At 42.7% G+C, this 26365-nt stretch overlaps 1 protein-coding gene across 1 annotated transcript in view; it reads right to left on the bottom strand.

Moving 5' to 3' along the window:
• Positions 1 to 26365, bottom strand: part of stard10 (StAR related lipid transfer domain containing 10) — a 99909-nt gene that overhangs the window by 21494 nt on the left and 52050 nt on the right. The window contains exons 3-5 of the mRNA XM_033029858.1: positions 6155 to 6302; positions 5297 to 5400; positions 662 to 779 (exon numbers count right to left, since the gene is read on the bottom strand). Of these exons, the coding sequence (XP_032885749.1) occupies positions 662 to 779; positions 5297 to 5400; positions 6155 to 6302 (370 nt within the window). The remainder of the gene's footprint in view (positions 1 to 661; positions 780 to 5296; positions 5401 to 6154; positions 6303 to 26365) is intronic.

Raw genomic sequence — 26365 nt, 5'->3', positions numbered from 1 at the left:
TGACTGCTCAGCTCCCGCGACAATCTAAACTAGAGGACTTCACTGACTCCATTGCCATTCCACAGGAAGCCCTGGTAGAGCTGCTGTTGGATTTGATCCTGGCCTTGGGTGCTGTCTATGTGGGGTCCATGAGTTCATAGGTTATAGGTGCCGAATTTGCTCATCAAGTCTACACCATTCAATCATGGCTGATTTATCTTTCCCTCTCAACCCCATTCTCCTGCCTTCTCCCCGTAATCCGACACCCGTACTAATCAAGAGTTTGCACACTTCTCCTGGGAAGTGACCGCGCGGGTTTCTTCCCAGTGCTCTGGTTTCTTCCCACATCCCGAAGGTATGCGGGCTTGTAAGTTATAATTAGCCTTTGTAATTTGCCTCTTGTGTGTGAGTGGGGTAACAGAACCAGTGTACAGGTGCTCAATGGAGAGCATGGACTCGATGGGCTGAATGGCCTGTTTCCATGCTGTATCTCTAAACTAAAGAGCTGAACATGACAGACTCACAACCATTTCATAAAATAATTGTGCAGTTATGACTGAATCATAATTTATACTAATCAGCATTAACATAGTATTCTATGCATTGGTAGTACAATAATAGATTAATGCAATAATCTTAGGAGAGATCTGGCTACACGGTTTTGAAAAGTTGCTGAACTAACCTCGTGGGTCCACTTGAGTCAGGTAGTACAAGGTACAGCTGTTGGCTCCATTAGATTTAATGAAGTATCCAGTCTGCAGTGAGACAGCTCGAACAATGTCCTTCTTTGGGGGATATTTCTGCAAATGAAACAGCAGGAACAATACGAGTTAAAAAAAACACCATAATCATAACAAGAGAAACGTGTTCAGTCAGGTCTCAATCAGCGTCATGTATCTTGCTCCTGAAACCTAGAAGCATAGACTCATACAACAAGACCCAATGTATCCATCCAGTATCCAGCTGCACTAATCTTTATTCTCCCTTATGATTCCAATGTCAGCGTTTCTTCAGTGTCACTGGCAAAAGCGTTGCTGGGGTCCTGCAGCCGTGGAACCGGGAACCCGCCCAGAGGTCCCGAAAGCTCGGTGGACCACAGTCTGTCAAGTCTGACTGATGCTAAAGAGTGGTGGTGAGTCTGTGGAATTAATTGCCATAGGAGGCTGTGGAGGCCAAGTCAATGGATATTTTGAAAGCAGAGATAGATAGATTCTTGATTTGTACGGATGTTAGGGGTTATCGGGAGAAGGCAGGAGAATACGATACGATACAATACTGCTCTATATATCCCAGAGGAAAATTGATCTGCCAAAAGATACAGTTACAAGGCATTGAAAGTGTCATTTGCATAATAATAATAATAATAATAATAATGACATTTAAGTGACCAGTTACAGTATTGCACAGCATATATGAAATATTGCATAAATATCAAATTGTTAGCGAGTGCACAAGTCCAGGATAAGGGATGGGGGGAGTGAGTCTGCCCCACAACAAAAGTGGGTGGAGTTGTACAGTTTAATAGCCGCAGGGAAAAAGGATCTCCTGTGGCGTTCTATGCTGTACCTTGGTGGGACCAGTCTGTTGCTGAAGGTGCTCCTCAGGTTGACCAGTGTTTCATGGAGGGGGTGAGATGTATTGTCCAGGATGCTCCACAGTTTGAGGAGCATCCTCCCTTCTGAGACCACTTCCAATGAGTCCAACTCCACTCCCAGAATGGGGTTAGGAGGGCGAGATAGATCAGCTATGATTGAATGGCGGAGAAGACTTGATGGGTCGAATGGCTTAATTCGGCTCCTATCCCTTATGACTTTATGAGTTCTCCTGTGACTGCATGGGTTTCTCCGGGTGCTCCGGTTTCCTCGTACATTCCAAAGACGGCAGATGTGTAAGCTAATTGGCCTCTGTAAATCGTCACAGTGTGTAGGATAGAACTAGCGTATGGTTTGGTCGCTGGTCAGCGCAGAGTCAGTGGGCCAAAGGGTCTGTTTCCACACAAAATCTCTAAATTAAACAAGGGCGTGGTGAGGGAAAGAAAGTTGCTTGGGCAAAAGGGTTTCGATCTGGAACTCTCCGATTTTGTTTCCACCACCTTTCATAGACCTTGGGGCTTTTGAAAGGGAACTGAACAATCTCTTGAGATAAAAATAGTTTGCAAGGACGGAATAGAATTGGAGCAATTGGACTGAATTTATTGCTCAATAACGGTATGGATTTGATGAACAAAATTACTTCCATCAGCGTCATAATGACTCTATGATTTCATTCGTCCATGACCAGTTTTCAGCCTGTGAACCATTAAAGATATTTATAGTTTCATTGCACTGATGTTTAATTGTTCATGGTTTACCCACTAAAATATTCCAGGGCTGAAGGTAGTCATAAGAAATAATTGCTAAGTTCCACTTTGAGTCTGCTCTGTGAAGACCAAGACTAATCTTCTATCCCACAGCCATTTTCCTGTCATGTTTCCTTATTCACTTGTCTATCAACCACTGCTTCAAAAAAACTCGAGATCTGGTCATCCACAACGCTCTGGGTGAAAACGTTTTTTCTCACCTCAGTCTTAAATGACCTCCCCTTTATTCTAAGGCTCTGGCCCCTGGTTCTGGACTCGCCCAACATTGGGAACATTTTTCCTGCATCTAGCTTATCCAGTCCTTTTATAATTTTATATGTTTCTATAAGATCCCCCTCATCCTTCTAAACTCCAGTGAATACAAGCCTAGTCTTTTCAATCTTTCCTCATATGACAGTCCCGCCATCCCAGGGATCAATCTCGTGAACCTACGCTGCACTGCCTCAATCACAAGGATGTCCTTCCTCAAATTAGGAGACCAAAACTGTACACAATACTCTAGATGTTGTTTCACCAGAGCCCTATACAACTGCAGAAGAACCTCTTTACTCCTATACTGAAATCCTCTTGTTATGAAGGCCAACATTCCATTAGCTTTCTTCACTGCCTGCTGTACCTGTAAGCCAACTTTCAGTGACACCCAGGTCTCGCTGCACCTCCCCCTTACCTAACCTAACCCCATTGAGATAATAATCTGCCCCCTTGTTTTTGCCGCCAAAGTGGATAACCTCACATTTATCTATATTATACTGCATCTGCCATGCATCTGCCCACTCACTCAACCTGTCCAGGTCACCCTGCAACCTCCTAACATCCTCTTCACAGTTCACACTGCCACCCAGCTTTGTGTCATCCACAAACTTGCTAATGTTGCTCCTAATTCCCTCTTCCAAATCATTAATATATTTGGTAAACAGTTGCGGCCCCAACACCGAGCTTTGCGGCACTCCACTCGCCACTGCCTGCCATTCTGAAAAGGACCCGTTCACTCCTACTCTTTGCTTCTGGTCTGCCAACCAATTTTCTATCCATGTCAACACCCTACCCCCAATACCATGTGCTCTAATTTTAGTCACCAGTCTGTATCTCTAAAGTCTAAAATAAAGATTGTGTGCCATTGCTATTTAGTTTTGTCTCTCTTTAGTCATGTGCAGCACACCAATTACTTTTTTGAGGATACATAAATAACTTATATTCTACTGATCTGCAACCATATACTTCCATTTGCACATGGTCGGTGCCACAACTCAGCTCAATTACTTAAAACAGAGAAGCGTATTGTAAACAGTTGCAATGAAAGAAATGAATGGCTGTGTCTCTTTTTCAAAAAGTAAAACACATGCATCTGCTGGAGACTCTTCAAGTTTGCATCAATGAAAATAAATGTTTTCAGCGGAAAAGTTTGAATTCATACTATGCTTTTGATTTTCAGTATAAACACGAATGCCTTGAAATTGGGTTCACTTGTTCTTGCATTGAAAATCACAGGCTTTGTATAAAATGACACTTTTTGTGTAAAGTACACAGGCTTGGGCATAAAGAGACTGGAGTATGGTCAGTGCAGGAAAAGTGAGACCTAGGTAAAAGATTAACAATGATTGAGCAGAGCGGCATAGTGGCGCGGCAATAGAGTTATTGTCAATCAGCCCCAGAGACCTGTGCTTGATCCTGACTACGAGTGCTACCTGTAAGGAATGTGTACGTGCTCCGTGTGATCACGTGGGTTTTCCCTGGGTGCCCCGGTTTCCTCCTACATTGCAAAGAAATGCAGGTTTGTAGTTTTAGAAGTACGGCCATTCGCCCCACCGAGTCCATGCCGACCAGCAAACACTCATTCTATCCTACACACTAGGGACAAATTACAGAAACCAATTAACCTACAACCTGCACGTCTTTGAAATGTGGGAGGAAACTGGAGCACCCGGACGAAACCCACACGGTACGGGGAAAACGTGCAAACTCCGTACAGACACCACCCGTAGTTAAGATTGAACCTGCGCCACTGTGCCACCCGATTTGTAGGTTAGTTTGTAAGTTAATTGGCTTCTGTAAATTGTCTCTGATGTGTAGAACAGAACGAGTGTGTAGGTGATTGTGGTCAGCGTGGACTCAGTGAGCTGAGTCTTTCGCGTGTGGGAGGAAACCGGAGCACACAGAGAAATCCCAGACAGGGGGAAATTACAAACTCCATACCGACAGCGACTGAGGTCAGGATCGAACCCAGGTCTCTGGTGCTGTAAGGTACTATGCTGCCCCAGTTCTTGATTCTTGAACCTGATATCATGGTTTGCAGCAAAACATATTTATCCCTGTGGTTAAATCCACTTGTAACAAAGGGCAATATGCCATTTGTTTCAGAAGGAACTGCAGATGCTGGAAAATCGAAGGTAGACAAAAATGCTGGAGAAACTCAGCGGATGAGGCAGCATCTAAGGAGCGAAGAAAATAGGCAATGTTTCGGGCCGAAACCCATCTTCAGACTGGTTCAGACCTGAAGAAGGGCTTCTGCCTGAAATGTTGCCTATTTCCTTCGCTCCATAGATGCTGCTTCACCCGCAATATACCATTTGTCTTTCTAATTGTATGTTTCACCAACATATTGACTTTTGGTGATTTGTGCACCTAAATACCTCAGTCTCTTTGTACAGCAACATCACCCAATCTCTCACTATTAAAAAAAAACACACTGCTTTTCAATTTTGAATGCCAAGATTGATCACCTCATATATTTCCCACATTGTATTGCATCAGTCATGTTCTTGCCCATTGAGCTTGCCTACACTCACTTAAAGCATCTTTACATCTTCCTCCTTACTTTCAATCCCATCTAATTGTGTTTCCATAATCTAGTGTTATTGAGTTTTCTATTTGTCACTGTTATGTACAAGTTGTTTCCAAATCAATAATCACTTCACCTTTCGTGACGCTAGGTTTATCTCCACACAAACTGATACTCACCGGGTGCTTCACCGAGTAGTTCACAATCATGTAGTCATTGCCAAGGGGAAGCCAGGATCGCAGGGTAACAAAGTCTCTGTTCTTCAATGGACTTGGACACCTCCCTAACAGAGAGGAAGAGCACACAGCTCATTAATATCAGCAAGGCGGACCATAGAGAGTGCTGAGAGCTGCCTGACCCAGTGTGGTTGCCGAGAACAATGGGTGGCCTCGGCGGGATGCGTTTGAGATCTAAAGAGGGGCCTGGCGGGGGGGGGGGGTGCTGCCTTCTGACATATACTGCGGCAGGTCTGGTTTGCTGCTGCGAGCAGAAGAGATGTATTCAAGAGAGAGTTAGATATATGCCTATGGGCTAATGGAATCAAGGGATATGGCGAGAAAGCAAGAACGGGATACTGATTTTGGATGACCAGCCATGATCATATTGAATGGCGGTGCTGGCTCGAATGGCCGAATGGCCTACTCCTTCACCAGTTTTCCACGTTTCTATGTTTCTATTCGCCATGTAAAAAGACGTGCCCCACACATCTCCATTAAACATTCCCTCTCTCAGCTTATAGCTATGCCCTGTTGTGTTGGACAATTCCACCCTTGGAAAAAGGTCCCCACTCTCTACCCCATCTGTCTCCCATAATTTTATCTACTTGTATCAAGTCTCCCCTCGACCTCCGACATTCTAGAGTTCTTGTGTACGTATTTTCCGTATTATATTCCCACGGATTTGCAGACAATATTTTGTCTCTACTCCAGGCATCTTTTTAGAGAGTTAGTGATGAACTATTGCAACTGCCAGTTTGCCCGAATGCTTCCTCAAGATAGTTATCTCACAGGGTTAAATAAACTCTGGTGATTACTCACAGGAGTAATATCCAACATCTGCATTCACGGTCAGTCGACCAATATCGTAAGTCTCAATCATATTCGTATCCCATTTCTTTCTGTAGTGCGTGTCATGAAGAACATCGTACAGGGTCTCTGCCGGAACATCCCTGCAGTTAATTCTTATCTAGAACAAGAAATATTGACAGATTAACAAGATGTATGGCATGTTTCAAAAACTAACACCAAACCAGGCAAATAATACAAACCAGTGGCATGAATATTGATTTCTCTGACTTCAAAAAACCCATGTACTCCCTCGCTCTCTGTCCCTTCCCCACTCTAGTCATCTTGCTGATTTATTTGTTTGTATTTCTTCGCTATCACTTCGTCCCCAGCGAACAATGAACCATTCTGGGTTTCCCTTTCCTGAGTCATCGATGCAAGCTCTGCTTTGTTCTGTACCTGCTCATACTTCTCGTTTCCCCTCCCTGACTCTGAGTCTGATGAAGGGTCTCGACCCAAAATGTCACCTTTTCCTTTCCCCCAGAGATGCTGCCTGCCCCGCTGAGTTACTCCAGTAGTTTGTGTCTTTCTTTGGTGTAAACCAGCATCTACAGTTCCTTCTTACACAAACCATAAATAACAACTTGTACAATACTCCAAATTCCATGGTCTCTAGTTTAGTTGTCAGATATAGTTCAGTGCAATAGTAGTCAGGTACAGTCTTTGCAATGGTGACTGTGGTTTAGTATTAGTCAAGACACCGGAAGTTCCTCTCTTCTCCACCAAGCTAGTCCAATGTGATCATTTGTATTCACTTTAGATACTGCATGGAAACAGGCCCTTTGGCCCACTAAGTCCATGTCAACCAATGATCATCGGTACACTAGTTCTATGTTATCCCATTTTTGCATCCTACACATTAAAGGGAATTTCCAGAAGTAAATTAAGCTACAGATCTGCACATCTTTGGAATGTGGGAGGAAACCAGAGAAACTGGAGGAAACCCACCTGGTCTCAGGGAGAACGTGCCAACTCTGTACAGACTTGCTTCAAAGCATTTTCCAACAGGCAACATGAAGCCACTACTGTCCTGCAGAAAACATGGCCAGCTCTCACAAAGTGCAATGTAATAACAGTCAGATACACTTTTTGCAATCGTGACTGCGGATTTAGTATTGGAAATTCCACGCTTCTCTTGCAAGCATGAAAGCGTGGACTACCCAAGGAGATCTTTCGGGTTCAATTCAAAGGTTGCAGGGAGAAGGCAGGAGAATGGGGTTGAGAGGAAAAAATAGATCAGCCGCAACTGAGTAGTGGAGTGGACTCAATGGGCTGAATGTCCTAATTCTGTCCCTATATCCTATGGTCTTATAAAGAGCACTGTGACATTGATGAATGGAAGGATGGCATCTCCATTAATGCAACAACCCCTCTGTATTGCAGTTTATTTTTGAACTCAAGTCTATTTAATAGAAAGTAAACCACAGCTGAAACTAAATCATAGGACAAATTTTATGGGAGTGTGTCCTCTTAAGATAGGTGAGTCTATAGTAATTTTAATATCATTCTGACTGACACTCTATAAACCTTTGGGTGACTAGGAGACTACTCACGACCATACAGACGACACGTCGCAGGGTGAAGCCTGTATGGTCGTGAGTAGTCGCCCAAAGAGTCGTACCTTGTTCTGGTCGCCGCTGAATTTTCAACGTTGAAAATTTACGCGACCTGTAATGACCTACGACGGGTGCTGGCAGTCACTGAAAAGGTTGCGTAAGTGGGACAGGGCCTTAAATCTAAAAAATTAAATGCATTTAATCTATTCCCCTCATGATCTTGTACACCTCTATAAGATCACCCCTCATCCTCCTGCATGCCAAAGATAAAGTCCTAGCCTGCTCAACCTCTCACCATAGCTCAGGCTCTCAAGTCCTGGCAACATCCTCATAAAACATCTGTGCACCCTTTCCAGGTTAACATCTTTCGTATAACAGGGCAACCAATACTGAACACAATACTCCAAATGTGGCCTCACCAATTTCTTATACAACCATAACACATCACATCCCAACTTCCATACTCAATATTGATTAAGGTCAAGGTGCTGAAAAATGACCACAATAATTATTTTATAATTAAAACTAAAATGGCTGTAATTTCTCCTAAATTCAATCAAAAATTCAACTGATACAACGCTCGAAATAAAACCATTTTATTGTCCTATTAAAATAACACACTTGAGTTAGCAAGTTCTGTTCATGTAAGCTGGGAGTTACTGACATGTTCCTGCCATTAATAATACAAACAATGATCTGATTCCATGGACAGCTGAGCAATTTTAGATAATGAGTTTTTCTGTTGATATACAGCAAGCACTTAATCTCTGGAACATGAGTTGAGACTTCCATCATGAAATATAATTAATAGTTAATACAATAATTGCAGTTTGCTCAGTTGAAGCCTTGGCTTGATCAGATTTATAATCAGCATTGAGTAAAGTGCAAGTAACAGCAAACATATTCTTCAATAATTAGCTAACAATGGCATGGAGAGCCCCCATGTGGTATCACAGAGTCCCTATGGGGTGGCTCAATGGCGTAGTGCTAGAGCTGCTGGCTTACAGCTCCAGAGATCCAGGTTTGATCCTGACTATGGGTGCTGTCTGTACGGAGTTTGTACGTTCTCCCTGTGACCAAGTGGGTTTTCTCCGGGTGCTCCAGTTTATTCCCACACTCTAAAAACGTACAGGTTTGTAGGTTAATTGGCTTTAGTAAAATTGTAAATTATCCCGAGTGTGCAGGGTAGTGTTGGTGTGATCGCGGGTCGGTGTGGACTCGTTGGGCCGAAGGGGCTATTTCCACCCCGTTTCACTAAAGTCTAAAGTCTGCAGTGGTGATGAGTCTGAGATTCACTCCACCTAGCCCGTTAGGGTTTTGATGTCACCGGTACCATCCTGGGTGGCATGAGCAGAGAGAGGGTTAACACTTGGCTGCCATCTCACATGTCCTAGCATCCTGCTGTCCACAGCAATTGGAATGGTGCTGGCACATGCCAATTGTTGCCTTCACCATGGGAACAACTGGGTTGTGTTACTGAATAAGGTGAGAGTGCAGGTGAAGGAGTCATAGAGTCATACAGCATAGGCAGGAGCTTGAAGTTCATGCCAACCATCAAACAAACACTTGAACTAATTCCACACTAATCCTGACACAAAATGCTGGAGTAACTCAGTGTGTTAGGCAGCAGTTCTGGAGAATGTGGATATGTGGCATTTAGGGTTAAACATGGATAGGTGATGTTTTTGATCAGAATCCTTCTTCAAATTAATTGTAGGGGAGAGCTGGAAAAAAGTGTAAGAGAGAAGAGGGTGTAAGAAGAGAACAAATCACTGCCTCCTCTGGTTATCCTCTGTTTCTTGATTCCCCTATTCTCGGTAAAAAAATTCTGTGGTAGATTTGCTGCCTTACAGCGTCAGAGACCCTGGTTCAATCCTTACCACGGGTGCTTGTCTGTGCAGCGTTTGTACGCTCTCGCGGTGACCTGGGTAGGTTTTTGCCGGGGCGCTCCGGTTTTGTCCCATGATCCAGATGTACAGGTTTGTAGGCAAATTGGCTTGATTTAATTGTAAATTGTCCTAGTGTGTGTAGGATAGTGTTAGTGTGCGGGGATCGCTGGTCGGCGTGGATTCTTTGCGGCGAATGGCCTGTTTCTGCGCTGTATCTCTAAACTAAACTAAAATCTGCCTATCCAAAAAAACTTGCATGCGTTCGACTATGGCCTGCCATGCTTTGTCCTGCTCCTCCACTCTTCCAGCTTTCTAACCCCCTTCTCCTGCAATCAATCTGCAGAAGGGCACCGATACAAAACATCACATATCCATGTTCTCCAGGAATGCTGCCTGACCTGCTGAGTTGCTGCAGCATTCTGTGTCTTTCCTTGGTATGTCAGCATCTGCAGTTCCTTGTGCCTGCATTACTGCACAATCCCAACTGGAAGTCGGTATGTTTAACGTGTGCCAGTGCGTGCGCTGCTGGGTTGAAGCAAGAACTAAGGGTGACAACTGAGGAGGAGGAGAAGGAGGAGGAGAAGGAGGAGGTGGGAATTGCCCTTCAATAAACCTGACGGAAACCTAGGCAGCTTTATGTTTGCAGAGTGACGGCCATGACAGCAGTAATTAACTCCTCACTGCTCAGATTATAGGGAGCATGCCGCCCTTCGGGGAAGCTGTCAACATGCACAGTGGGTGGATGGACAGGGCAGGCAGCTGAGCTGCAATGCACACAAGTAAACTAGTTACAGCTGGCCGCTCATAGATTGCACAGCTCACACCACCTGTGGAGACCCTTTCAGTGCAATTCTGATACAAATTTAAAAACGATTATGCACTAAACTGTCTTTTTTCAGTTTAGTTTAGAGATACAGCATGGAAACAGGCCCTAGAGCTCACTGAGTCCATGCCAGCCAACGATTGCCCATACACTAGTTATATACTACATCCTCTGGACAATTTACAGAATGAAGCCCTTAACCTACATGTCTTTTGGAATTTAATAAGAATGTAGAGGGCAACTTTTTTTTTAACAAAAACAGTGGTAGGTATATGGAACGAGCTGCCAGAGGAGGTAGTTGAAGCAGGTACTATCACAACGTTTAAAAAACAGTTGGACAAGTACATGTATAGGATAGGTTTAGAGGGATATGGGTCAAATGCTGGAGGTTGGACTAGTGTAAATGGGGCATGCTGCTCGGCATGGGCAAGTTGGGCTGAAGGGGCTGTTTCCACGCTGACTGACTATGACTCAGCACCAAAGCACCATGGAGTCTAAATGACTATGTTTTTCTAGTTTTTGTTTAGAGATACAGGCCCTTCGACCCACTGAGTCTTTGCCGACCATTAAGCACCCGTACACTAATTCTATGTTATCCCACGTTCGCATCTTACACACTAAGGACAATTTACTACGGATGAAACGCAGGTCTGTATACACGCAGCAGGTCAGCTGCCAAGAATGTTTATCTCGAGTGACCTATGACCTGGGCATGCACAGTTGAAATACCAAATTCGCTTATTGAGTAGAGAAAATGGGTCATGGCTCAAATTATTAAGTATAATCAGTTTGTGTTGAGCTGAGAGAATAGTAATGGGCAAAAAATAAAAAATTCTAGTTGCCTGGGACTCCAAAGAGTGGTGTCATAGAGTCATAGAGTGTTACAGTGTGGAATCAGGCCCTTTGGCCCATCATGGCCACACCGGCCAACATGTCCCAGCTACACTAATCCCATCTGCCTGCGTTTGGTCCATATCCCTCCAAACTGGTCCAATCCATGTACCTGTCTAACGGTTTCTTAAATGTTGGGATAGTCCCAGCCTCAACTAACTCCTCTGACAGCTTGTTCCATACATCCACCACCCTTTGTGTGAAAAAGTTACCCCTCAGATTCCTATTAAATCTTTTCCCCTTCACCTTAAAACTATGTCCTCTGGTCCACGATTCCCCTACTCTGGGTAAGAGATTCTGTGCATCTACCCGATTTATTCCTCTCATGATTTTATACGTCTCTAAAAGATCACCATTCATCGTCCTGTGCTCCCAGGAATAGAAACCCAGCCGACTCAACCTCTCCCTATAGTTCAGACCCTCTAGTCCTGGCAACATCCTCATAAATCTTCTCTGAACCCTTTCAAGCTTGACAATATATTTCCTTCACATGGTGCCCAGAACTGATCACAGTACTCTAAATGCAGTCTCACCAACAAATTATACAACTGCAACATGACCTCCCAACTTCTACACTCAAGCAATGTACGGTATAATATAAATAAGGAAATCCAGGTCGCATATAACAAGATTAGTACAATGATCATTGGGGACTTAAAGCATGAATTGGACAAACCAAATTAGCAGTAATACTATGGAGGATGAATTCAGGAGCGCATATAACAGATGGTTTTGTTGAAAAACTATCAAGGGAACAGGTTATTTTTGATCAAATATTGTACAATGACAATGATAAAGGGTTAATTAATAATCTGGAGCTGTGGTATTTAGGTAATAGTGATCTGATGGCAGAATTTAATATAAAGGTTGATTTAATTCAATCCGAAACCAAGGTTTTAAATCTACTGTAACTAGGTATGTTGCAAAGCCTACCTGAAGCGTCTTTGAAAATCTGCCGCTGCGGGTGTGCGCGATTTTGGCGCCGTTTAGAGGGGGGCGGGTTTAAAACGCGATTTTCTCTAGGCTGTTCAAATCGAAGACGTTCAGCCTAGTTAATTATTAACGAAAAATCGCTGGAAGACCCCGTCGCAAAAGCTATTATTAGTTTTAAAGGCCTTGAATAATAGTTATAGTAGTTTAAAAATCAATCTCTAAACCCGCGACCACCAGCAACCGCAGGGTCTCATAAAGCAGACCACAGAAGGTAGGTTGTATATTTTTACATTAAAAAGGGCTTCTAAAGATCCCTTTATACAAAGTTTAATATTGCGAGTAGCTCATTTTGGGCCCATTATATCCCGCAGTATTTTTCTCGGCATTTGGGGCACAAATCTACCGCAATGTGAACGTTCTAAACCAGCGCGTTCCACAGGGACCCACTGGAAAGCTGATTTAAATGGGCATTTATTTACAGCAATTGAACACTGAATTCCTTCCATTTGGCCTATAAATTAATGTAAATGAGATTTAAAAATCATGTTTTATTGTGAATTATTTGTGAATATTATTTGGACATTTAGGCTATTTAAAAATGTTAATCATTTATTAAGAAATGGATAGATGTTTAGATCTAGTAATTGAAGTCTGAAATTAGCTACAATTAGGTAACTAACTAATTATATGCTTTAATTTCAGGTCATCCAAGTAAGATTATTTTATATTTGTTTCAGAATGCTTCAATCTATGATAACTGAAAATTTCATTCAGTTCTCTTAATTTTTAAGAAAGTTATGGGCTTTTGACTGTTCACGATCACAACTTTTTTGTTATGTCCATAGAAAATCAATAGGGAACAAGATGCTCATTTCCGAGTATGAAAATGGCCATAACTTTTTAAATACTTGAGATATGAAAGTGAATTAGGTGTCAAATTAAACTTATTTTTATGCTTTATCTGATGGGATAAATTACAGACTTGATTTTTTAAATCTCAAAATTTTGTAACATTGCTACTGTAACTAAAATAGATATGGAGGCGTGAGGTATGATTTGACAGTGAAAGATTGAGAAACTACATTAAAGGAAAATGCAATAGCTAGTATCTAAAAAGTACATAAGTGACATGCAAAACATATCCCTTTAAGACAAAAAAAGTTAGGAAAAGGGCCTGACTGTAACTGTATGATGGAATTAAAGACAGTAATAAATCCAAGGAAGGGGCTTATAAAATCACTAGAAATAGTTGTACTTTTGAATGCACTTTGCAACTCAGAAGATGACTAAAACATGGATAAAGAAGGGGGGGAAAGCTAATGAGAATAAACCAGAGAAAACCCATAAAGAGACAGCAAAAGCTTCCATGGTTGGGAAAAATGGAAAGCAAGAATTAATGTGTGAAACAGGGAAGATTATTTTGCAAAATAAGGAAAAAGCAGAGAAATTAAACATATGTTGTGGTGGAAGGCACAGGGTCCTACTTGAAGTAGTGAAGTGCAACAGGTCTACAATGAATGAGCAGTTTAAAGGAATTGGTATTTATTACAAAAGAAATTGTGAAATTAATGGGACCGAATGCGGAGATGATGAAGAAGGGTCTCGACCCAAAACGTCACCTATTCCTTCGCTCCATAGATGCTGCCTCACCCGCTGAGTATCTCCAACATTTGTGTCTACCCCAGGAGATGATGACTGATAATGCTAAAGTTTTGAAAGAGGTGGTTAACATTTGCCACTTTCAGGCAACTTGCATGCATTTGACCTAATTCATCAAAAATTCTTGACTCACTCCAAAGTTCAACTTTATTCTTTGATGCACCTGATGCTGTAATAGACACAAAGCATATCTCGTAGAGCAATGGTGAGTTTCTCAAATCAGTTGGTTTATTCAAGGCCTTAACATTATACACTGGGAAACACTCTGAGAGAACCCAAAGTATTTCAAAGATTCACAGCACCCACTGCAATTTTATATTCTCATGACTCAATTGTTACGTGTGGATTCTGCATTCTTAAATAATTCATCATTGATCAATGTCTCTGTATCCTTGCATCTTTGTTTTCCCCAAGTTATCTTTAATCTTCTATTCCCTGATATTTAGAAAACAATCCTCCCATTGGTCGAAGAAGTGGGTGCAACAAAATACACCTCTATTCCCTGATCAGTTTTATTGCCCTCGGTCTGGTTTACAACCCCCAAAGTTGATTTTAACTTTTGCTAGCTTTGTCCTAGAATCTAAACACATTATCAATCTAATTATTGCCGCTCCTAACATCCTTAAGTTCACTTCACTATGTTGGCCTCTTTTTCCATCATACTTCCCTAAGGGTATGTAAGCTCTTGGGTTAAACATACCACAAACTACTTATCTTTTTATAATTTTCAGAATCTCTTACATCAGCAGGCTTACCTCAGGCTTCCAGAACAGTGGGTAATCATAGAGTCATACAGCGGGGAACAAAGCCATTTGGCCCGATTTGCCCATGCCAGTGAAGATGCCCCATCTACACTAGTCCCACCTGCTGGCATTTGGCCCGTATCCCTCCAAAACCTTTCTTATCCATGTCACTGTCCAAAAGCCTGGTAGTCCTGCCAGTCAGTGTGACATTGGGTAGACACAAAATGCTGAAGTAACTCAGCGGAACAGTCAGCATCTCTGGAGAGAAGGAATGTTTGACATTTCAGGTCGAGAGTCTGAGTCTGCAGAGGGTCCCAACCCAAAACGTCACCCATTCCTTCTCTCCAGAGACGCTGCCTGTCCCGCCGAGTTACTCCAGCATTTTGTGTCGACGGTTCAAACCAGCATCTGCAGTTCCTTCCTACACAGTGTGACATAGGGGTTGGACAAGTAATGGGTGATTGGCTTACCCACAGTGACAGCACACTCGGTTTTTGTGCAAAGACTGGGAGAGTATTCCTACTATATTCAATCTGTAAAAATAAAATCAATCTTTAAATTCATCTAAGGGTGGCACAGTGGCACAATGTAGAGTTGCTGCTTTACAGCACCAGAGTCTCAGGTTCGATCCTGCCTACAGTGCTGTCTGTGCGGAGTTTGCACGTTCTCCCTGTGCCCTGCGTGAGTTTTCTCCGGGAGCTCCAGTTTCCTCCCAAACTCCAAAGACGTACAGGTTTGTAGGTTAATTGGCTTTTGTAAATTGTCCCTAGTGTGTAGGATAGAACTGGTGTATGGGTGATCGCCAGTCGGCGTGGACTCAGTGGGCCGAAAGGCCTGTTTCGACACTGTATCTTTAAGTCTAAAGTAAAAAAAGTTAAGTCTAAAAGTTTAAAATCTGTCAAGACACTGCATGGGCCACATTGCAACTTGGGTGCTACATGTCTGAGATATCTCAGATCTGCAAATGGTGAAGGTTTAATTCAGACTCTCTATCCAGCTGAATACAAAGTGCTGGAGGAACTCAGCAGGCCAGGCAGCATCTGTGGAGGGAATGGATAAACGGCATTTTGTAACAGAACCCTTCTCCAGACCTGAAAATTTGTCTGTCCATTCCCTTAACAGATGCTGCCTGGGCCACTGAGTTCCTCCAGCACTTTGCGGTTTGCTCAAGGTTCCAGCATCTGCAGTCTCTTGTGTGTCTATCCAGCTGTTAGCCCCTGGGAAAGTTACAACAACCTGATGGTCAGTAACAGGACTTGTTCGTAAGTTTATAAATTATAGGTGTGGAATTAGGCCACTTGGATCATAGGTCTACCCTGCCACTTGATCATGGGTGACCTATCTATCCCCCTCAACCCCATTCTCCTGCTTCCTCCCCATAACCCTTGACACTGTTACTAATCAAGAAACTGTGCCTTAAAATTACACAATTACTTGGCTTCCACAGCCATCTGCAGCAATGAATTCCGCAGATTCACCACCCTCTGACCAAAGAAATTCCTCCTCATCTTCTTTCTAAAGGTACGTTATTTTATTCTGAGGCTGTGGACTCTGGTCCGAGACTCTCCCACTAGTGGAAACATTCTCTCCACATTCACTCTCTCCAGGCCTTTTACTATTCAGTAAGTTTCAATGAGGTCCTCCCTAATCCTTCTAAACTCCAGGCCCAGTGCCGTAAAACTCTTATCATAAGTTAACCCAACCGTTCCTGGGATCATTCTTGTAAACCTCCTTTGGACCCTCTCCAACGCCAGCACATCCTTCCTCAGATATGGGGCCCAAAACTGCTCACCAAGTGCAGTCTAATCAGTGTCTTAATACGCCTCAGCATTACATCCCTGCATGATCCAAGAGAATCAATGTAATTCTAATCCCGTTTTGTATATTTGAAATAATAATTTTCACCAAACTATTGAATTAACCATTAAACTAATTATTTAATTACAGAAAACATTGTACTGTATCTATCTTGACCTGAGATAGACACAAAATGCTGGAGTAATTCAGTGGGTCAGACAGCATCTCTGGAGAAAAGGAAAGGTGACGTTTCGGGTTGTAACCCATCTTCCTGGCTGTGGGGGTGAGTCCAGGTTAAAAAGTGGTTGAAGAGTAGTAAGAATCACAGAGGGGGTGCAGTGAGAGAGGGTGACGTGGAACTGCCTTGTCTGTCTTGACCTTGCTTGGATAAGGTTCTGAATTCCGTCTGATCGAAAACACTGGAGACGAGTGATCGGGAAATACAGTAGAAGCCACATTGCTTGATCCCTCTGGTCTGGAGACATTAGGCCTATCGATTGCAACCACAAGACTCCTCAGTCTGAAATCTGTCCACAAAACTGTGTAAAAACCTGCGCCTCAGATATCACTGAGCCCAACACAAACTGCTGCATCGATCTACTGACTGCCAACAACGTTATAGACATTTCTTCTAATTCAGCAGTTATTTCTGCCTTTGCAGCAATTAGGTTCAGTCTCTGAAAGGATTATCTTCTCACAATGTTAATTCACAAGGAGCCTGGTCTTTCCATTAACCAAGCAAGGGCATCTTTTGTCTCAAGCTGGATTTTCTTTTTAACTCAATGATTGGAAATTCATATGTAGAACTAACAGGAGAGTTGATATCCATCTTGAAAGTTGTGCTCCATTCAAGCAAGACAAAATATCCACAATGAAAAATCTGAACGGTGTAGCTAGGGTTAGCAAAGCGAGGGTACAGTCCCGATTTTCCAACTTATCTCATTGCGAACATTGGATATTTTCTCTGGAACTGTTATGCTGCAATGTTGAGAACTAGAATCTACATTTTAGTATCTTTCTCTTCGATTTAATTTTTGTATTTGATTGGCTTGAATTTATTTATGTGTATTATCTGAATTAATTCGATAGCCCTCAAACACAAGCCTTTTACTGAAACTTGGCACACGTGACAATAATAAACCTAACAACATTTATGGTATCTGTTCAGTGCCTCAAGATGTCTGGTGTAAATAGACCAGTTCACAGAGGCATTTAGAAAGACCGAGATATCTATTGCCCGGTTGCCAATAGGTTTTGGCCAGATTTGAGGATTTAATTTTCAAATTGTGTAGTTACCACAGGGGTAATTTTCACATTTCAAATCGGCGGCACAGTGGCGTAGCGGTAGGGCAACTGCCTTACAGCACCAGAGACCCGGGTTCAATCCTGACAATGGGTGCTTGTCTGTACGGAGTTTGTACGTTCTCCCCGTTATCTGCGTGGGTTTTCTCCGAGACCTTCGGTTTCCTCCCACACTCTAAAGACATACAGCTTTGTCAGTTAATTAGCTTGGTATAAATGTAAATTGTCCCTAGTGTGTGTAGGGTAGTGTTAATATGTAGGGATCACTGGTCTGTGCAGACTTGGTGGGCCGAAGTGTCTTTTTCTGTGCTGTATCTCTAAACTAAACTAAACAAAATGACTTGTTCCTCAATTAACCAAAGATTGTGCTGGCAATTTGAAGGTGATGGTGATGGTGAATGGAGAGATAGTTCCCAAGGTGTAGAGAACATTCTAATTTTTTAGGGACTCGCAGCAAACCTTTGTTTTCAGTAGGCAGTGTGGGACAGAGTGGATGGGTTGGTGAAAGATGTCTGTCTTATCGATCTTGAGTGTAAGACCCATCCTCCCATAGGCTTCAATGAATGAGTGGACGGCGGCTTGGAGCTCATCCTCTGAGTAAGTGCAAACGCTGCCATTGTCTGCATACCGCAGCTCAACTACTGTTGTTCAGGCAACCTTGAGATTAGTTACCGTAGGGGTGAGCAGTTTTGGTTAGTTTCACTCGGCAAGTTCATTGGAAGTCAGGTACAACATTGTTTTAGTTTAGTTTAGGAGATACAGCGTGTAAACAGGCCCTTTGGCCCACCGTGTCTCCACCAACCACGTTCACCCACACACTAGTTCTATCATACACACCAGCGGCAATTTACAGAAGCCAATTAACCGTTAATCCTGTACGTCTTTGGAATGTGGGAGGAATCCGGAGCACTCGGGGAAAACCCACGGGTTTACAGGGAGGATGTACAAACTCTGTTCAGTCTGTACCCGTAGTCAGAATGGTAGGTAGCATTGGTTAGTTTCACTTACTCAGAAGGTAGCAACTCTTGTGCTGCACCACCCTGAAATGCAGTGAGAGTGATTGGGAAGATTGTTGGGATTTGACACGGCCTTGCTTGGCAGCAATGTTCACCAATATTCGTTGTGTTGGCTTGGCACGAGTCTTGTTACAGGTTGACTGTAACATGGAAATGAATTTGTGTGGGGAGCCAAATTTTCGGAGGGTATTCAACAGACCCACCAGTTTATAGAGTCAAACAACACAGAAACAAGCCCTTTGACCCAGCTCATCCAAGGTGCCACATCTAATCCGGCCCCATTTGCCTGCATTTGGTCCATATCCATCTAAACCTTTCCCACCCATGTACAAGTCCAAGTGTCTTTTTTAATGATGTGGAAGAGAAAAAGATTAGATTAGTTAAAACAAATGTAGGTCTATCGCAGTTAGAAACAGGTGAATTGATCATGGGGTACAAATACATGGCAGACCAATTGAATAACTACTTTGGTTCTGTCTTCACTAAGGAAGACATAAATAATTTGTCGGAAATAGCAGGGGACCGTGAGTCAAATGAGATGGAGGAACTAAGTGAAATCCAGGTTAGTCGGGAAGTGGTGTTAGGTAAATTGAATGGATTAAAGGCCGATAAATCCCCAGGGCCAGATAGACTGCCTCCCAGAGTACTTAAGGAAGTAGCCCCAGAAATAGTGGATGCATTTGTGATAATTTTTCAAAACTCTTTAGATTCTGGAGTAGTTCCTGAGGATTGGAGGGTAGCTAATGTAACCCCACTTTTTAAAAAGGGAGGGAGAGAGAAAACAGGGTATTACAGACCAGTTAGTCTAACATCGGTAGTGGGGAAATTGCTAGAGTCAGTTATTAAAGATGGGATAGCAGCACATTTGGAAAGTGGTGAAATCATTGGACAAAGTCAGCATGGATTTATGAAAGGTAAATCATGTCTGACGAATCTTATAGAATTTTTCGAGGATGTAACTAGTAAAGTGGATAAGGGAGAACCAGTGGATGTGTTATATCTGGACTTTCAGAAGGCTTTGACAAGTTCCCACATAAGAGATTAGTATACAAACTTAAAGCACATGGTATTGGGGGTTCAGTATTGATGTGGATAGAGAATTGGCTGGCAGACAGGAAGCAAAGAGTAGGAGTAAACGGGTCCTTTTCACAATGGCAGGCAGTGACTAGTGGGGTACCGCAAGGCTCAGTGCTGGGACCCCAGCTATTTACAATATATATTAATGATTTGGACGAGGGAATTGAATGCAACATCTCCAAGTTTGCGGATGACATGAAGCTGGGGGGGCAGTGTTAGCTGTGAGGAGGATGCTAGGACGCTGCAAGGTGAATTGGATAGGCTGGGTGAGTGGGCTAATGTATGGCAGATGCCGTATAATGTGGATAAATGTGAGGTTATCCACTTTGGAGGCAAAAACAGGAAAGTAGATTATTATCTGAATGGTGGCCGATTAGGAAAAGGGGAGATGCAACAAGACCTGGGTGTCAGGGTACACCAGTCACTGAAAGTAGGCATGCAGGTGCAGCAGGCGGTGAAGAAAGCGAATGGTATGTTAGCATTCATAGCAAAAGGATTTGAGTATAGCAGCAGGGAGGTTCTACTGCAGTTGTACAGGGTCTTGGTAAGACCACACCTGGAGTATTGCGTACAGTTTTGGTCTCCTAATCTGAGGAAAGACATTCTTGCCATAGAGGGATTACAGAGAAGGTTCACCAGACTGATTCCTGGGATGTTAGGACTTTCATATGAAGATAGACTGGATAGACTTGGCTTGTACTCGCTAGAATTTAGATGATTGAGGGGGGATCTTATAGAAACTTACAAAATTCTAGTCCAGAACAAGGGGTCACAGTTTAAAGATAAGGGGGAAATCTTTTAGGACCGAGATGAGAAAAACAATTTTCACACAGAGAGTGGTGAATCTCTGGAATTCTCTGCCAGTGAAGGTAATTGAGGCCAGTTCATTGGCTATATTTAAGAGGGAGTTAGATGTGGCCCTTGTGGCTAAAGGGATCAGTGGGTATGGAGAGAAGGCAGGTACAGGATACTGAGTTGGATGATCAGCCATGATCATATTGAATGGCGGTGCAGGCTCAAAGGGCCGAATGGCCTACTCCTGCACCTATTTTCTATGTTTCTATGTTTCTATCAATGAAAATCAGTGAAAGGGCCTTGTATATCTCAGGATGCTCTACATTTTTCTTGGAGTTATTACGCATTGCAGATCATGCCCACTGCACCTTGTTTGTAAAACATTTTGACCCCAGAGGTCTTGAAACCAACTATCAAAATCCATATCTTTGGTTACTAGTCAACCAAAAATTCAATCAGTTCCATGCGACAAAACTTGACCTCAAATGTTAGTTTCCATTTGATTTACTCTCTCCCATCTGGACAGTGCTTTGCATTCTGCTTCCACATTGACAATAGTGCATTAGACCAAATTAATGCATAAGAGCATGTAGCCATTACCAGAATTGAACTTACAAGCATTTTAGCCAGTGAATTATTTTTGCAACAGCATGACTTTGACATACTTCTCAAAGTCACTGCTGCTGCAGTGCCTTGTATCTTGTAAATAACTTCCTTGTTGCATGGATCAACAATTGGCAATTCTATGTAAATAGCTTGGCTATTTATTTATATATATTTTGAAAACCAGTTCACAAAAAACTCAAATGGTTTGTTCACTCTATCTCCAAAGTACAAAATAAGAATTGTGCCATCTGAAATGTATCAATCATGTCTTCTTGACCTGTGCAGTAGACTTCAATGCAAATACATATGATTAAATCTTCAAAAGTCAAGAGTATTTTATTGTCATATGTCCCAAAACAGAACAATGTAATCTTCCAATTGAAACAGCTGGACAGAATATTCAGCAATAGTTTAGAGATACAGCATGGAAACATGCCCTTCAGCCCAGTCAGTCTACATCGACCATTGATTACCTGTACGCTAGTCCTATGTTATCCCACTTTTGCATCCTACACACTAGGGTGATTTACAGAAAACAATTAATTAACCTACAAACCTGCACATCTTTGAAATGTGGGAGGAAACCGGAGTACCCGGAGAAAACTGACATAAGCACAATCATAGTTAAGTACTAGTGTATTGGAATATTCACTGAGACATTATATAGAGCTGCCATTTTTTGGCGCTATTTTGGCGCTAAGGTTGTTATAAATGTAGAGTTATTAACTTATTCATAAAGACCCATTGTCAGGGCATAAAAGTTGCCATATTAAGTAAATAATGAAAGAAAACTCACAAGCCTCTTTTTGTTAAAACTGCACCTGCAATCAATGTCAACCAGGCAGAATTCACATTTTTGTTCACTTTGCAAAAAAAAAGATTTCTATCATTACATTCCAATAAATTATCCACTAATCCCAATTGTCTACAGTACATCCTGGTCAAGAATGTGTTGACATACGTTGGGCAGTACGAGCAAAAGTACAGATGAGCCTGTAATTGTGTTAATGTGCCAGTAAAGCTGCAGTAGATAGCACAGTGGAGCATCAGGGCAGCACACTGGTGCAACTGATAGAGCTGCTGTCTTACAGCACCAGAGACCCAGGTTCAATCACAACTTCATGTGCTGTCTGTGTGGAGTTTGCACTTTCTCCCTATGACTGCATGGGTTTGCTCTGGGTGCTTCAGTTTCCTCCCACATCCTAAAGACCTGCGGTTTTGTAGGTTAATTGGCCTCTGTAACACGTGTGAATGCTTATTGATGGTTAGTGTAGACTCGGTGGGCTGAAGGGCCTGTTTCCATGCTGTATCTCTAAACTAAACTAAACTAAGATCTAAAGTATGAATCTCATTAAAGAAATACCTGGTCCATTTGACAATTAAACCTGCACATCTATGTGATGTGGGACCCGAAGGAGCACCAGAAGAAAACTCACAGGGAGAACGTTCAAACTCTACACAGACAGCATCTGAATTTGGGATTGAAGCCGGGTCGCTCGACTGCTGAAATGGGATGAAAAGCAAAGTGTCCTCATGATTTCATGATCAAGGATGAAAATTTAATGGAAGAATTATGAAATATTCTGTCATTGTAATTATCATTATTGATTCTGACTCATAGGGACTGAAGCTCGAAGCATCTGCGAAAAGAAACATTTGTTACACAGGCAAAATGACCTGATTTTGCAAAATAATAACAACAACATTGAATTGAAACAGTCATGTCTGAATAATAGTCCTTAGATTGATATTGTTCGTAATTATTAACCTCACAGGTTTTTCCATAAAGCAGGGGCTATGCAAGATACTTCCTCATCCCACACATTACTTTGTTTTTTTAATCATTTCTTAAGATTCAAAATGTTAAGAAACTGTCTTGATTGAAAGATACAGCATGGAAACAGGCCCTTTGGCCCACCGAGTCCACACCAACCATTGATCACCTGTTAGTACTAGTTCTATGTTACCCCACATTCACATCCACTCCCTACACACATGGACATAGACCAATTAACCTACAAACACGCATGTATTTGGGATGTAGGGGAAACCAGAGCACTGGACGTAACCTACGCATAGAATGTGCAAACTGCACACAAATAGTACCCGAGGTCAGGATTGAACCCGGGTCTCTGGTGCTGTGAGACAGCAGGTTTACCGGCTGCGACTGCGCTGCCCTCTGAAGCTTGTCCCCCGCACACTCCTGAAAATCAGCCTTTTTCCCTCCATTCAGAGCAATCTTCTAAGAAGCAAAAACAAATTGTCTTTAAAACCCAGGGCCAAAATAAAGGGGCAAAAAAGCAGTAGCTTTGAAAAAATCCTCTCTGACCTACTCAGCTCTTCAAAAGCAGTTCAGGAAATGAGTTGCAATTCTGAGAGCTGCAATTCGAAGAAGGGACATTGAACTTGAAGGGAGGTACCCACAAAGTTTCAGCAATTTCTAGTCTGCGGATGTCCATTGCTAATTTCATTCAGCTCAAGAGAATCTCTGCACCTTCCAGCAGCAAATTCATCAAGCAATCTAACAAGCCCAAAACAATGAGACACTCTCAGGAACAGAAAATCTTAACAATTTCTAAACAAAATCGAGATACAAGGAACTGCAGATGCTGGAATCTTGAGCAAAACACAAAGTGGTAGAAGAACCTGGTGGACACGTACATGGATAGGAAAGGTTTAGAGGGATATGGGCCAAACAATGGAAGGTGGGACTAGTTTAGATGGGGTATCTTGGTCAGCATGGACAATTTGGGCCAGAGGGACTGTTTCTGTGCTGTATGCCACTGTGACATTGGTATGCCACAGCCTTTGACTTAGATATGTGTTTAAATATTCTAAGTATTGGGGGAACTCAGCGGGACAGGCAGTATCTGTGGAGGGAATGAACAAGTGATTGTTCAGGTTGGACTTTTCTTCAGACTAAATGCAGTGAAGGGGGGGGGGGGGGAGTCACCCTTATCCCTCCCTCTGGCTTTATATTTCACTCGTCTTCTCTCCGTATTTGATACCCTCTTTACTTCTTTGTCACTCACTCACCCATCTGCTAATCATAGAAACATAGAACATAGGTGCAGGAGTAGGCCATTCGGCCCTTCGAGCCTGCACCACCATTCAATATGATCATGGCTGATCATCCAACTCAGTATCCCGTACCTGCCTTCTCTCCATACCCTCTGATCCCTTCAGCCACAAGGGCCACATCCAACTCCCTCTTAAATATAGCCAATGAACTGGCCTCAACTACCCTCTGTGGCAGAGAGTTCCAGAGATTCACCACTCTCTGTGTGAAAAATGTTTTTCTCACCTCGGTCCTAAAGGATTTCCCCTCTATCCTTAAGCTGTGACCCCTTGTCCTGGACTTCCCCAACATCGGGAACAATCTTCCTGCATCTAGCCTGTCCAACCGCTTAAGAATTTTATACGTTTCTATTAGATCCTCCCTCAATCTCCTAAATTCTAGCGAGTACAAGCCGAGTCTATCCAGTCTTTCCTCATATGAAAGTCCCGACATCCCAGGAATCAGTCTGGTGAACCTTCTCTGCACTCCCTCTATGGCAATAATGTCCTTCCTCAGATTTGGAGACCAAAACTGTACACAATACTCCAGGTGTGGTCTCACCAAGGCCCTGTACAACTGCAGTAGAACCTCCCTGCTCCTATACTCAAATCCTTTTGCTATGAATGCTAACATACCATTCACTTTCTTCACCGCCTGCTGCACCTGCATGCCTACTTTCAATGACTGGTGTACCATGACACACAGGTCTCGTTGCATCTCCCCTTTTCCTAATCGGCCACCATTTAAATAGTCTGCTTTCCTGTTTTTGCCAACAAAATGGATAACCTCACATTTATCCACATTATACTGCATCTGCCATGCATTAGCCCACTCACCCAGCCTATCCAAGTCACCTTGCAGCCTCCTAGCATCCTCCTCACAGCTAACACTGCCAGTACTGAGCCTTGCGGTACCCCACTAGTCACTGCCAGCCATTCTGAAAAGGACCCGTTTACTCCTAGTCTTTGCTTCCTGTTTGCCAGCCAGTTCTCTATCCACATCAATACTGAACCCTCAATACCATGTGGCCTCCCTCCCTCCCTCCCTTCCTTCATTTGTATCCACCTATCACTTGCCAGGCTTTGTCACATCCTCCTAGCTCTCTTCCAGCTTTCTCCCCCCTTCTATAATCCGCCTGAAGAAAGATCCAAACACAAAACTTTGCCTGTACATTTCCATCAAAGATTCTGCCCAACCTGCTGAGTTCCTCCAGCATTTTGTATTTTTAAACAAGTATCAGTCAAATAAAGACTGCTGCATACGTATGTCGCAGAGTAACACATCACAGAAAATGGCCCTTCGGCCTAACTTATCCATGCCAACCAAGATGCCCCATCTACACTAGTCCTGCCTGACGGTGTTTGGCCCATATCCCTCTAAACATCTGCTATCCATGTACCTGTCCAAATGTCTTTTAAATATTGTTATAGCACCTGCCTCAACTATCCCTTCTGGCAACTCGTTCCATCTGATTCAGGAAGATGATTCAATCTCCTAAGGTAATTTAAAAAATAAGTATTCTTAATCACTTCAAAACTCAAGAGATTTAAAATAAGTATGGAGGAGGGATTTGGATGCCACATGTAAAATTAGTTTTTCAGACTAGGTGCACCACTTAATGTGTCATTTTCACAGGTTTTCTAAATGAGAAGAATGCAAGTGTGGGAATTTTAGCAACGCAATCTTCAGAGAAATCTGAGGGGAAACTTTTTCACACAAAGGGTGGTGGGTGTATGGAACCAGCTTCCAGGGGAGGTAGTTGGGACAGGGACTATTGCAACGTTTAAGCAACAATTAGACAGGTACGTGGATAGGATAGGTTCAGAAGTATATGTGCCAAATGCAGACAGGTGGGACGTGTAGATGGGACATGTTGGTTGGTGTGGGCAAGTTTGGCCAAAGGCCCTGTTTCCCTGCTGTATCTCACAACTAAGCAAAACAAACAATGGTAGTTTAACACAGCACTAACAAAACTCTTTTCATTTTAAGTTGTGCTGTACTTGTCTTTGTTCCTATTTTACATGTTCTGTATTAATCTC

This window comes from Amblyraja radiata, chromosome 11, assembly GCF_010909765.2.
Source record: "Amblyraja radiata isolate CabotCenter1 chromosome 11, sAmbRad1.1.pri, whole genome shotgun sequence".
Classification (NCBI taxonomy): domain Eukaryota; kingdom Metazoa; phylum Chordata; class Chondrichthyes; order Rajiformes; family Rajidae; genus Amblyraja; species Amblyraja radiata.
Note: the sequence above shows the minus strand (reverse complement) of the source record. Positions and strands in the feature narration are given on the sequence as shown.